General features: G+C 44.3%; 1 protein-coding gene across 2 annotated transcripts in view; it reads left to right on the top strand.

Annotated features, from left to right (window-relative positions):
- Window positions 1-2,713: 2,713 nt before the first annotated feature.
- Window positions 2,714-13,921, top strand: part of SNX9 (sorting nexin 9) — a 127,678-nt gene continuing 116,470 nt past the window's right edge. Inside the window, exon 1 of one of the 2 annotated variants that reach the window (XM_086708233.1) lies at window positions 2,714-3,092. In XM_086708233.1, coding sequence (XP_086564359.1) covers window positions 3,081-3,092 — 12 coding nt within the window. In that variant the 5' untranslated portion in view covers window positions 2,714-3,080. The remainder of the gene's footprint in view (window positions 3,093-13,921) is intronic. The other variant, XM_086708232.1, reaches the window with a different exon arrangement.

Genomic DNA, 13,921 nt, shown 5'->3' on the forward strand with positions numbered 1-13,921 from the left:
AATGCATGTGTTCTTATGTGATCTTTCTATGTATTTCCATAACTGAATGGTTTCATGAGGGGTTTTCAGCTAAAGAAGAGACCAGACGGGGTGCCTGGGTGGCTCAGTCGGTTAAGCATCAGACTTCAGCTCAGGTCATGATCTTGCGGTCCATGAGTTCAAGCCCCGTGTCAGGCTCTGTGCTGACAGCTCAGAGCCTGGAACCTACTTTGGATTCTGTGTCTCCCTCTCTCTCTGCCCCTCCCCTGCTCATGCTCTGTCTCTGTCTCAAAAATAAATAAAAACATTAAAAAAAAAAGAAGATACCTGATGCATCTGTGTACCTGACGGTGCAACCGTGTTTGCTCCACTATCCCACACATGGAGCAGCCAGTCTATATCACATAGGTTTTTAACAGAAATCTGTCCTGATCTTCTGAAGCTTAGCACAAGTATATTCTTTATCTTCTGATGCTTCTATTGGTTGTCCTGGCCCATGATTATAATCTACCACTCTTTTGCTTGTAATTATAGGTCTGCTTCGATAATCATCCTCCCCACCCTGGAGTTACCATAGTCTCCTGGGTCCTCAGGATGGGGTCCCGAGGGTAGTTTGTCTTTTAAATTCAAATTATTGGAACACCTGGGTGGCTCAGTCAGTTAAGAGTCGGGTTCTTCATTTTGACTCAGGTTATGATCTCACAGTTCATGGGTCTGAGCTCTGCATCAGTCTCTAGGCTGACAGTGTAAGCCTGCTTGGGATTCTCTCTGTCTCTCTGCCCCTCCCTGCTCGCTCTGTCTTTCAAAATAGTAAAAATACACTTCAAAAAACAATTTAAACTCAAATCATTCATAGATTTGGCCTTCCTTTTTATTCTGTTAGCTAGCTCCTTGCCCTTTTATTGGTCCTGGTCTAGCTGCAAGGTGGTTTTCATTAGCAAGACGGGAACCTCTGTAAGGGGAGCTGGGGACATTAACAGTTTTACATTCTGAGAATCCTTCAGATCCATGATTACATGGGGTCCCAGTTGTGAGCCTCTTTCTGACTTCTAGTTCTGTGGGGGTAACACAGATCTTCTACACAAAGTAGGATGTCTGACCTCTGGGAATTTCTACCTTCATTTTTAGGCATTTACCTGGTGCCCACATTTTTCTTCCTTTCTTGTATTCTAGCAGCTGTTATATACAATTTCTTAACTACGTAGAGCTCTAGTTCTCCCATATACCTGGGAAATGTCTATAGGTTTCTACACAGTTTTTGTTCCTGTCTTTCTTTCCTTCAGGTTGTAGATTATTTTGGTCCCTAGTGACATACATTTTTGCAATGCTTCTGAATGGTTCAATTTTTCATAAGCTTCCAAGTGCCTTTCTAGGTGGTGTCCCTTGGTTTCGGCTTTAGCTACTTCTACCTCCTGCCCCGCTTGCAAAAGGGGGAAGCCAGGCTTCTGCTGCTAACTGCCTCCTGCACACAGCTGGTCTCCATTTCACCTGCCTGTGCCAATACCTTTGGATCTCACCCCCAGCAAAACACGTGGAAATTCTATTTTCACACAAATTTATCCCCAACTTACTGTTTTTAATTCTGCTATCATCAATTCCAGCAAGACACAAGGAGTTTTTTTCCTCTCAATTCTTCCAAGTTTTCTAAAAACACGTAGTGAGTCAGTGACACAGCATTCTGACAACTCAGCCAACTTAGGCGAGTCGTAAAGGCCTATACACCAGTTGTGCCTTTTCCACAGTGCCGGCCTTATTCGATCACATAGCAAGGTTAACAATGTCAAGCAGGTTCAGGATTTCAAACTCAATGACATTTCACTATGCATTTAACTTGGCTTCACACACGTCACACAAGATGAGATATAATACAAAGGCACACAACAAACGAAATGCCATGAAGGTAAGAAGTTAACAAACCAAAGGCGAAGGCAGTCCCTGAGCGCAGTTGAGGCGGGGCGGCCGTCTGGTCCGGGTCAGCTCTCATGCTCACCGCTGATTGTTCGAGCCACGGAGGATCTCTGTCATGTTCGGAGATCAACCAGGCAGAACCTTCGGGGGCAGCTGCCTCTCCAGTGTGGCCACACGTGGGAGGGTCAGCGTCTGGAGAGGCTGACCGTTGGCCGTCCTCCCTCTCAAAGGAGTTTAATCAGGCTTGGGCCTTCGCAGGCCTCTTCTGGTTCTAGTGATTATCGGCCCCTGGTTCTTCCAGGTTCTGTGGCCTTCTTGTTTATCAGCCCTCAGTGCGGCCAGTCTGTGTTGGTTTGGGAGATAGCTGGTCACAGCTGCAGGGCCCTTGGCTGCTTTCCTGTTTGGGTCACTACTTGACATGAGTGACTCCATCTTGCTCCCTCCCCAGGGCCAGTGGGACCGGGAAGCCATTGCCTCCTTCCACCCTGGCTTTTTAGTACTTATTTTACGCAGTCAAGAGCACAACCGGCTCCACATCACTCGCCAGCGGAGCAGAGATCCCCGTGGGTGACTCTGGCCCTGCCAGAAGGGCGTGGAGTGCACCGGGTGCACCGGCCACAAGAAACTTCGGACGCGGCCTACGGCGCGGTCCTGCGGGAGGCAGTCGGACCGGTCCTCCAGGCAGGGGGACCCAAGCGAATCCTCACACCCCTTGAAGTTTTCCCGCGGGCAGCCACGCGGGGCGCCGACCCAGGCCCGGCCGCTTCTCGGGACGCGGCCGGCGCTGGAACAAAGGGCGCCCGGCGCAGGAGGCGGCGGCGGCGGCGCGGGCCGGGCGGAGGCTCGGGGCGGGGGCGGAAAGTGGGAGAGGAGGCCGGGCCGGCCGAGGGCACCGGGCGCGCTTCCGCCGGCCGCGCCGCGCACGCCGCGGTAAATGGGAGGCTCGGCCGGCAGGGGCGGGGGCCGCGCAGCCGGGGAGTTTCAGGAACTGGAGGAGCGGGCGGCGGCCGGAGTCGCGGAGCGCCCAGCGGCGGGGCCTGAGCGCCGAGACTCGGGGCCGAGGCGGAGCCGCCGCCGCCGCAGCGCCGGGGCCCAGCCGTAGCCGCCGCCGCCGCCCTCACCCGCCCGCCTCGGGCCGACAGCCGCGGCGCGGGAGAGGAGCCGGCCGTCCCGGGCCGGGGGAGCCGCCCGCCATGGCCACCAAGGTGAGGGGCGCGCGGCGCAGGCCCGGCCGGCCGGCCGCTGGAGCCCGCGGCGGCGCGGGGGAGGGTCGGGGCCGGGGGCGCGGGCGGCGGCGGCGGCGCGGCCCAGTCACGCGGGGCGCGGACGTTCGGGGGCTCGGCGCGCGGCGCGGGAGGGTCGCGGGGCGGGACCCCGGACGCCAGCGGCGGCGTCTGCAAAGTTTGCGCCTGAGCGTGGGCTGCGGCTGGGCCGGAGGGAGGGAAAGTTCCCTCAGCCCCGGAGCTCGTTTGGGGCAGCCGTCCGGCCGCCGGGATACCCCGGTCCTGCCCCGAGTGGCGTCCTCTGCCCGCCGCCGCCGCCGCGAGAAGCGCCCCTCCCTCCGCCGGAGGGTGGGACCCCAGCGGCGCGGGCCGGTTTTGGGGGACCCGAGCCCCGGCGGACGGGACTGGACATTTCAAATGACGGCCCGCGAGCCAGTGCTGTCGCGGACGGAACCCGCACACCGAACGCCCCGCGCCTCCACTTCCTTCGTTTTTCTTGTTGTTGTTTTTTCCTTTTGTTTTGCTACCTTTTCAGTTTGAATGGTATTTCCAGCGTGAATAAAATACGAAGAGGGAAATGACTGTGCTTTCAGCAACCAGTTTGCTTGAAAAAAAAAAAAAAAAAAAAGGCCCAGGCCCCAATTACGTGGTGGAACTTTAGCTCGATCTTGGTAATTGGCCAAGAGTAGTGGTTTGCTTATTTCAGGGTATTGTTCGTGGAATTAGCGGTCACCCTTTGCTACCTGAGTGTGTCGAAGCCACCCTCCCCCCGCCTCTTTCTGGGGCGTTTTCTTTAGCTCTTCATGCAAAGTAGTAGCTGGGAAAGTCACAGTCGCTGAATAGGGCACTACTGGTAGGAGACCCCTCCTAGAGCTAGTGATGTGGTTTGAGGAATGGCTTGACTTTTGCAAATAGTTTTCGTGATGTCACTTTTATACAGCATCAGCACCCTCTTCCATATTCATGTTTGAAATCTCCGAGCTTCTTTTGGGTTGGCGAAAACCTTAATTTTTTGTTGTTGTTGGGTTTTTGTTTTGGATTCCAGGATAATTTAGGAAAGGATAAAAATTTTGAAATCCCTTAGAAAGATCAGATTGTCTGATGTCACTTCAGTCTGTTACATTTTGTGCTCTGACACTATGGGCAGTGTTTATTTAAAAAAGAAAAAAAGATTCTCCACGGGGAACCTGTTGTCTGCTGTTACGGAAATAATTACCTGCTTGTTAATACATTATTGGCTGCACTCTTCCTTGGTTTTATTAGATGTCTTAGAACTTGCTACCTTTTTAACATATGTAATTTTGTGTTGATCTCTTTAAAAACAAAGCTCAAGCCAAGGATTTCTAAGGAGATTTGGTTTTGAGGTTTGTTGCCAGCCCTTCCAGAAATCACCAATTACCGGACCTCTTTTGCATTCATCTTGCAACCTGAAAAGCTGTTTGTGGTAGATTGTGTTCAGTGGTGGGCAGTGTGGTGGTATTTTGCATTCTGATCTGCTGATGCATGTTTCCCGTACCCCTCCTTCCAGTGGGACCCGGGTAATGAAACTGGTTTGATTAAACCGAACTGAGTTTTTTTGTAAAGTGAAAAAGGACAGTGGTTCTTGTAGTAAGCTTGACTTGCACGTGTCCTCACTAAACCAAGCCTTAAAGCATGTGTAAGCACTTCCTACTTTGTTATCTCCACTACTCGAGGCGAATTCCCATGATTCCAAGTCTGTCTGCCCTGCACCTTTCTAATCACTATTGCACATGGCATTCGGCCCCATGTTTACGTGATGACAAGCCACTTCCATTCTCAAAAAGAAGGGAGGAGCAAAGAAGCACTTGTTAAAAGGGGACCCTACCCCAGTTCTCTGGTTTTGCTACTTCCTAGTGATTCTTGTGTCAAACCAGGGTCATTTTTTCATTGTTGCCAGAGAGGAAAGTTGTCCTTGGTTTCCTCTCGCCCCTGCAGCCACACCCCTGCCTTTGCAGACATCTGAGTAGTTTGGGGTTTTTCCTTCCCTTTCTTTAATTGGGTAGGTGGTGAGAATGTAGCTTGCTAAGTAATGACTTCTAACATTTTAGGGAATCGGAGACTCACGGGGCGCTCAGGCTCTTGCTAGAAGCCTTAAGTAATGACAAACACGATATCTGGGTGTGTGAGGTAGTGTTGCGTTTCCCTTTGAATTTACCAGAGAATGGCTTTAGTTGTCTGCAAATATAATTTTCTTTTGTATTCTTCTTACGTGTTTTTTTCCCAAGATGCAGTTATCTCTGAACTGTCGTGATTTTTTTTTTTAAACAAAATCCACTGGTATGTTCCCAATAGAAAGAAATTCTCTTTTAGAAGAAAAACTTTAATGGGGCAGTTCTTCACTGCCAAAGAAAGTTAGTCAGTAACTGCATATTAGAAAGAGATTATCTTCTCTGTTTCTAATCGCCACACAGGAGGATGCTGAATTCAGTTGTTAAGTAAGTACATTATTCTGAGTCCAGTCTTATCTCACTTAACAAATACAGTGAAGGGCTAATATGTGTGTTTAAGCCTTGGCTTCTACTAGAAACCTCAGAGGGTTGTATTTTATCACAGTCATATGGTGGATTTAGGAGTGAAATAAGTCTTATATATCAAGTCATGAGAAAGAAATTTTTTCTTTTTTTGCCCATATGTATCAAAAGAAGCATGAAAATAGTTGATGGAAGTTGATCCGCAGCCTTATAACACGGTCATTTCCGTGTCAGAGTTAACCTTTGGTAACTAATTTGGTTCCTTTTGTGCTTACATAATCACTTTTAAGAGTAATCATTATAACAAGATTCTGAGAGTCCCTGAGGATTCCCACCCCCAACTTTCTAGCTCCAATATTTAAAGTTAAACATTTGTGCTCGTGCTTACCTGGTTGAATTAAGTGGGTGCGAAGTGTTGAAAATACTGGTGGGAAATGAGTGAATTGCTCAGGACTGTTCCATGATATACATTAGTGAGAACAGCAGAAACCATACTTTGTAATGTCTCCTGAGCAAAAACCTCTTTGAGTGGAAGAATAGAAATATCTTCCTAATAGAGCTTTAGGGATTCAAGTTGGTTTTGATTATTTTTAAAAACTGTACAGAAAATGCTAACTATTCAATTTTGTGTACGTAATTTTTTAAGGGTCTTACTAAATAGAATATCTGGATAGTATTTGTGTAGTCAAAGAAAAATTCTGACAGTAAAAAGGTCAACCACTTTTTTATTAAGGAAGGAATAGATGAGGAAGCATAAAATTTTTGCAGAGTTTTCTGTTGCGCCGTTTCTATATTGACTATATGAAAATTAATAGTTTTCCTTTGCCCACCTAAACCTTTTAAATTTTGCCTGTGCTGTTCCTTTCTTTTCTGGAATGCTGTTCTCTGGCTTCTTCCCTCCAGGTACCTTTTTTTTTTTTTTTTTTTTAACACCTCCTATCTTAGCTCAAAGCAATGCTTCCTCCAGAAAGCCTTTCCTGATCTCCCTGACCTCTGTTACAGGGTAACATTGTGCGTCTGGGCTGCCATTTTACCTGTGATTTTGTCTAGTGACCAACTCCTGTAGGAAGCTCTCAGCCCCAGGAGGCTGGGTCTGTGTGTATTTCCTCACTTTGAATCCTCTGTGACTGGCACAGGCAAGGCTCTTGATAAACTGTTACTGCACGAATGGATGTTGAATTTTCTTGCCTGGGTTCCTTGCTGTCCAGTTTGAAAGAGTAAAAGATATTCCAGTGACATAAGTGATGGCTGAAGAAAACTGTTTTCAGCAGTAAACTGTCTTTCTTGTTCACTGCGTTTTAGTAAACTTTCCCTTTTTAAGTATACATCCACAATGGACAATACACATCTACAGCATAGGTACTAGCATGTGTTTGAAATCGAATAATTCAGTTTTATTGGTTCTTATGTTTTCAGGTGTTTGGAACAAACCTCATACTGCTGAGACTTTAACCCATAGTTGTTAGAAATGTGTTTGATTACCAAAAGTATAGGGTGTTCCCATTTACCTTTTTGTTAATGATTTCTAACTTAATTGCATTGTGACCAGGGAATCTGATTGCTAGTAATACCATACCTGAAAATTTGTTGAGGCTACCGTTGTATCTGTCCTGTAGTCTGTTTTCATAAAGGTGCCATCTGTTCCTGAAAAGAGTATGTATATCTGCTAATTGATGTATATATTTGTATTCTGTGTATGTCCATTAGATTGAATTTATTATACTGGTCACATGTGCATCCTTACAAAATCTGTTGTATCTGGCTGATCTGTTGTCTACTTGATGGAGATATTAAAATGCTGGATTTAAGAAATTTAAGAAGTTTAGGGGTGCCCTCGTGGTTCAGTCTGTTAAGTGTCAGACTTGTGCTCAGGTCACGATCTCACGGTTGGTGAGTTCAAGCCCCGCATCAGGCTCTCTGCTATCAGCACAGAGCCTGCTTCAGATCCTCTGACTCCCTCTCTCTCTCTCTGCCCCTCCCTTGCTTGCTCTCTCTCTAAGATAAATAAACATTTTTTTTAAGTTAAAAAAAAATTTTTTTAAGTTTAGAATTAGTATCCTCTTCCAGGTGCTTTGAACTTTTTTTATCCTTATGAAGGGACCCTCTTTATCTCTAGTAGTATGTTTTCTCATAAAGACAATTTTGTCTGAAGTTCATGTGGTTTCAAGTAGCTTTCTTTTGGTAAATATTTGCCTGGATATAAAAGCCTATAGCTGAATTTTACCTTTTTATCTAGTCTGGTGATCTTTGTGGCTAGAGTTTTGTCTGTTTTTATTTGTGTTTGCTCACATGTTTGAATTTCTGGTTACCATCTCTGGACTGACTGAGGATTTTTCCCCCCTTCCTCTTATTTTACTCCTCTTGACCTCAGTTTTTTGGAAGGTTTGTCCTATATGTCACTTTTTTTTCCAGTGGTTATCATAAGCGTGTATGTTACCATTTCTAAGTTAAGTCTGAAGTTACTCAATATCATTGCCCTCCTTTTGAATTACAAAAAGGTCTTAAGATATATAACTCCAATCATGTCCCCCAATATAGTCAGCTACTGCCCAGTATTGTCATTCTTTTCCACCAAAAATTGGACATTATTTTTATTTCTACATAGTTAGTGTTTATTTAGATTTAGTCGAATTTTATTGTATCTTTGCTATTTCTGTTCACATTTCACTCCTTTCTGGGATAATTTTCCTTCTGTTTAAAATGAATTCTTTGGAATTTCCATTGGGGAAGATTTCTTGTTGGCAAATCATTTATGTGTGAAAATGTATTTTGCCCTATGCTTGAAAGATAGGTTTCTTGGTTGACAGTTTAGCTCAGCATATTCGATGGTAGTATCCGCCTTTTTTCTCTGGGCTTTCAGAGTTCCTTCTAAGAAGTGAGCCGTCTAATGTCCATTTAAGATGATCTGCCTGTTTAAGACCTTCCCTATATCATTAGTACATTGCAGTTCTAATTAGTACATATCATCAGTACGTTGCAGTTTTACCTTAGTGTGCCCATGTGTGAATTGTATATACACAGCTTGAACTTTACCGGGTGTGTCGGGTCCGAGGATGGGAATTTCAGTAGATCTAGAACAATACAGTTCAGTAGAACTTTCTAGGATGATGGAAATGTTCTACATCCGTGCAGTCCTGTATGGTAGCCACCTGCCACATGTGACTAACGAGAATCTGAAATGTGGTTAGTGCGATTAAGGAACTGTGTTTTAAATTTTAACTTACATAGGCTCATGTGGCTAATGGCTGCATAGTGGGGAGAGCAGTTGCAGAGAATTCCCAGAGATGGTTATTTCATGAATATTCCCTCTTCCCCATTTTCTCTTTCTGGAGCTCTAATTAGCACGAAAAGGTCCAGCACATCTCTAACTTCTTTACTTTCCACCTGCCGTGTTTTCTTTGTGCTGCATTCTGGATAATTTCTTTGGCTCTCACCTGCAGTTCACTACTTTTTCTTTCTTTGGGCATAATCTACTCTTTTATCCATCACTTTTATTTCAATTATATTCTGTTTTTAGAAATTATATTTGATTCCATGGGGCGCCTGGGTGGCTCAGTCGGTTAAGCGTCCATCTTCAGCTCAGGTCATGATCTTGCGGTTCATGAGTTTGAGCCCCGCGTCAGGCTCTGTGCTGATGGCTCAGAGCCTGGAGCCTGTTTCAGATTCTGTGGCTTCCCTTCTCTATCTGCCCCTCTCTGGCTTGCGCTCTCTCTGTCTCAAAAATAAATAAATAAATAAAAATTATATTTGGTTCTATTTCAAGTCTGCCTCGTCATTCTTAATAGTCTCATTCTTAGCTCATTTTTAAGCTTCTGTTCAGCATATTAAACATTTATAGTTTGTGTCTGTTCTGGTATCTGAAGTCTAATCATCCATCTGGTTCTGCTCACTCTTACTCATGGTGCCTTGTTTTCTTGTGTGTGTGTGTTTCTGTGATTTGCTCATTTTCCTTGGAATTTCATCTGAGGGAATTTTAATGCCCGGATCGAAGTTACAAGGTCTTCCAGAGAGAATTTGTCTTTGCTTATGCCGGTCTCCCAGGGACACTGCATTCTTGTGGTCACTCTAACTTTCTCACTCCTGGTTCAGTGCTTCCAGCCATACTGGTGGCAAAAATACAGACCTCAGATGTCTGGGGAGATTTCCCTTACTCCTGTACTCCAGGCCTATGAAAAAAACAGGTTTCCTTGCTGTCCGCTTTTGAACAATAGGTTCTCTCTTTGGCCTTTATATTGAAGTCCTTTTGGGGTCGCAGTGTCTAGCTCAATACAGGAGTCTTTCCTACCTCCCCCAGCACACAGTTCAGCACACAGACTCGAACTCGGAGTCTCCAGGGTCTCAAACTCAGGGTTTGGAGGAGACGCCTAGAGTGGAATCGTGGCTCAGCACATATTTTTCTCCAAGGAGAGAAAGCACTCCCTTCCTGTGTGACCTCTCTAGAGCCTTTCCTTTTGTGCTCAGTGGTGTGTTTTCAGAGGTGTTTATTTATGTGTGTGCTCGTCTTTTCCTTTTAATATTTTATTCAGCACTTAAGTGCTTCAGCCTGCGGGTGGTTCGGGGTGGTGGCTTGCCGTGTGTGCTGGAATAAAATCCGAGTCAGGGCATCTTTATAACAGACTGTAAAGTGAAGGAAGGGAACGTGCGCACGCACAGCGTTAACCTCTTCTTTGGAGGGAAAAAGGGTGAAAAAGCAAAGTAGTTAAGCATTTTAGTAGAAACCAAACCTTAAGCTATCAAAACAACAGACTGTGGCCATATTTCACTTTCCAATTGGGGTTTCTTTGCTTCCCCACCCCCCTTGTTGACTGTTCAAAGCACATGGTAGATTTAGCCCTTCTTATTCATTTTTAGATATTGTAACTGCAGTGTTTGAGGGTGTTATTCAGTATGACTCAATTCTTCTAAGCTATTTTTAGTCTCTGAAAATGGAGTCATATAGTGTCATTACCTGTAGAGGCAGGATGCAAAATCACCTGTTAGTGGTTATTTGTGTCAAAGAGACATATAAACTTTAGGGTTAAGGAGGGTGATAAATGCACCTTTATCCTGGGAGCCGATACCCTTCATCATTCACTGACTCCTTCATTTGAACTCCAAAGGATCTCAGAGCCAGGTCCTTCCGCTGCACTTGGGATGTCAGCATGAAAGGCCTCATCCGCGCTCTCAAAGAGCCTTTACCAAAGTCGTAGCCCCTGGATTGGAGGCTTTCTTCCGGGCACAGTGGGGGCTCCTTCCTGATGCAGCTTCTCAAGCCCGCTAGGCTTGCTATAAGGAGCGGAAGTCTTGAAATGTCTATTTTTTTTCTTTAATTCATCGAGTGAATTTTTGCCCTTATTCTATTACATCAATCAGTTTTAAGATACTTCTGGAACACATTTGATAGTCTGGAAGTCCAGACTGCCTTGTAGGATCCCAAATGTCCAGTTCAGCAGGTACTTCAGTAGTGTCTGTGTACCTCTTTTACACTGGAAGTAAGAATGAGATTTGGATCCTTGCCTGAGAGAGTTGACAGTCAGAAATTAATGAGCTGTGTGAAATGTACCAGTTAAATGTCAGTTTAAATATATTTTCTAATGCAGATTCAGGAAAGAGGGCTTGAAAATGTAGATACGGGTGTGAATACTATTTGTCTATCTCATGGTGGTTGCACTCAGGAACTTCTCTTTCATCTTTTAGCCTGTTTTGAATTCTCAAGATTTTGAGTAGTGAATATTTGTTGCTTTTGTAATGAGGAGGAAAACAAGTTCTTTTTTTCTTTTTCTTTTTCTTTCCCATTTAAAAGCTTATTGTCATTAACTGGGCCCTGAAAGCAGATTCCCAAACTTACCTACCTTCTCTTAATTTGCTTTGAAGTATATAGTAAGATGAAAAAAGTGTTTTTAATTAATGCTTATAAATAGTGGCACTTCAATAGGAAAATACTAATGCATGCAGGATTACAAATAGAAACTAAAAATTTTATTTTACTGCCTGAAGCACTATATTTTCTTCTGCCAAAGGAGAGAAAGTATGGTTTTTAATTTTCAAAAATAACTAAAAACTTACCAAAAAGCAGCACTGAAGTTCTTAACAATTGCTGCTTTATAGATACTTTCGTACTTTTAACCAAAGCTTGCTGGTGCCCTTTCCCTCAGGAGCTTGAAGGAAGCAGAGCTCCTAGCCTCCTGTGGGCTGGACTGGTTTTCTTCACTTCCTTACGTTCCCCACCTTCATAAGATTTTAGAGTCAAGAGTTGAATTTAAGATTTTATAGCCTTTTCGTTGGTGTGTCAGACTTACTTTGTCTTGTGATTGTCCTTCCCAGTGAGTAAAGCACATTCAATGTCCTTGTAACCGCCTCCCCAGCCTCCAAAATCCAGTAGGTTTTAGATTACGGAGATCTGTAGTTACATTATATTGATTTGTCTTAATCATTTAAAGCCAAGATGATACCACAGAATATGGAGATTGTGTTTTAAAATTCCGATATTTAAAGCTACTTCTAGTATTGACTGCTCTATCTGTAACATTCCCCTTTTTGATAAATAAAAATATCTCATGTCTGTTTCTGTAGTTTGTATTGTGAAAGTAATAGGTAGTTCTCTAAAATGCAAGTATTAATTATTTTTCCTCAAACTCCCCTCTTCTCTGCCTTAGTAGCAATCTGTGCTGTAAAGAGATTACGGCTGTGACAATAAGCTTTCATCTAAGGGAGAAATTGGATTCTTACTGAAATATATGGATGTTTTATGAGCTATGATGGTGTTTTTGAGGTTTTAGGCACTAATGGCAGAGCTGTGGTACCCTGGCTGCATCACAGCCCCCACCCAGAGAGCTTGTTAAATCACAATTGCTGGGCTTCGCAGAGTTTCAGATTCAGGAGGTGGGGCCCAGAACATGCATTTCTGCCAGCTCCCAGGTGATGTTGATGCTGCTGGTTTGGCATGACACTTTGAGAACCACTGTGTGGAAGATGGAAAAAGAATCAGAACCTGAGTTGTGTTCTTGGTTCATCCCTAAAATCTGTGGGCTGTAAAACGGGTGGGCCACACTAGTGCACCTGTGAGCAGTGAGTATGGTTTCTTGTTTCAAGGACTCTTCTGTCTAACTGGGTTCAGGTGATGCTGAAAATCAGATCAGTAGTCTCAAGTAAAGACTGTTTAGTTTCTTGTCAGCTTGTGGTTTTCAGTAACTTTTCAGTGTTGTGTTAATGGGTCATTTGTATTGTATGCAAATGGGTCTCTGTTATGGTGGTGAGGTGGCTGTGGCTGGTTATTAACTTTTCCTGTTGCTTTTAGTTGGCTAAAAAACAGGCCATACAATTGTGTTTATCATTATGGTTCACAGTATTCAGCCTAGATTTATTTGCTTTGTATAGTATGTTCCTAACGTGGCTGTATAATGATGACAATTTTAATTCACTAGGAGGGGGGTGCCTGGGTGGCTCAGTCCGTTGGGTGTCCGACTTTGGCTCAGGTCGTGGTCTCGCAGTCCATGGGTTTGAGCCCCACGTCGGGCTCTGTGTTGACAGCTTGGAGCCTGGAGCCTGCTTCGGATTCTGTGTCTCCCTCTCTCTCTGCCCCTCCCCCACTCATGGTCTGTCTCTGTCTCTCTCTGTCAAAAAAAAATAAATGTTAAAAAAATGACTTTAGGGGCGCCTGGGTGGCACAGTCGGTTAAGCGTCCGACTTCAGCCAGGTCACGATCTCGCGGTCCGTGAGTTCGAGCCCCGCGTCAGGCTCTGGGCTGATGGCTCAGAGCCTGGAGCCTGTTTCCGATTCTGTGTCTCCCTCTCTCTCTGCCCCTCCCCCGTTCATGCTCTGTCTCTCTCTGTCCCAAAAATAAATAAACGTTGAAAAAAAAATTTTTTTTTAAATAAAAATAAAAAAAATTAAAAAAAATGACTTTAATTCACTAGAGGGGAATACTATGTAAGAGAATCCTGTTTTTTAATTATTTTATGATTCAGATAATCTATGATATTTGTGTAAATCTAGTTTTTTAAATCTTATTTGTGTAGTATGTACCTATTAATTTTGGTGAATTTGAATTTCATCAGATGCAACTTTTCTGTTTTCCTTTGAGGAACTATTCAGCTTTCCTTGGAAGACCCCTTAGAAGCCTTAAAAAAGTAAATTTTTCTTCAAGTATTTATTAAAGCCAGAGAAAAGGCTGAGTATAAGCCCTGAACTAGAAGAATCTACCCTTGAATAATTGCATTGATTGATCTGGGACTCCTGCATGAAAGGCAAGGGTGTGCTTTGGACAATGGCTTTGTGAGTGAGAGGCTGGCTGTGCTCCTATAATGTGCCTATGATATTCCTAAGAATTAGCACGTGTCT

The sequence above is a fragment of the Puma concolor genome, chromosome B2 (assembly GCF_028749965.1).
Source record: "Puma concolor isolate L17-30 chromosome B2, mPumCon1.1.hap2, whole genome shotgun sequence".
Lineage (NCBI taxonomy): Eukaryota > Metazoa > Chordata > Mammalia > Carnivora > Felidae > Puma > Puma concolor.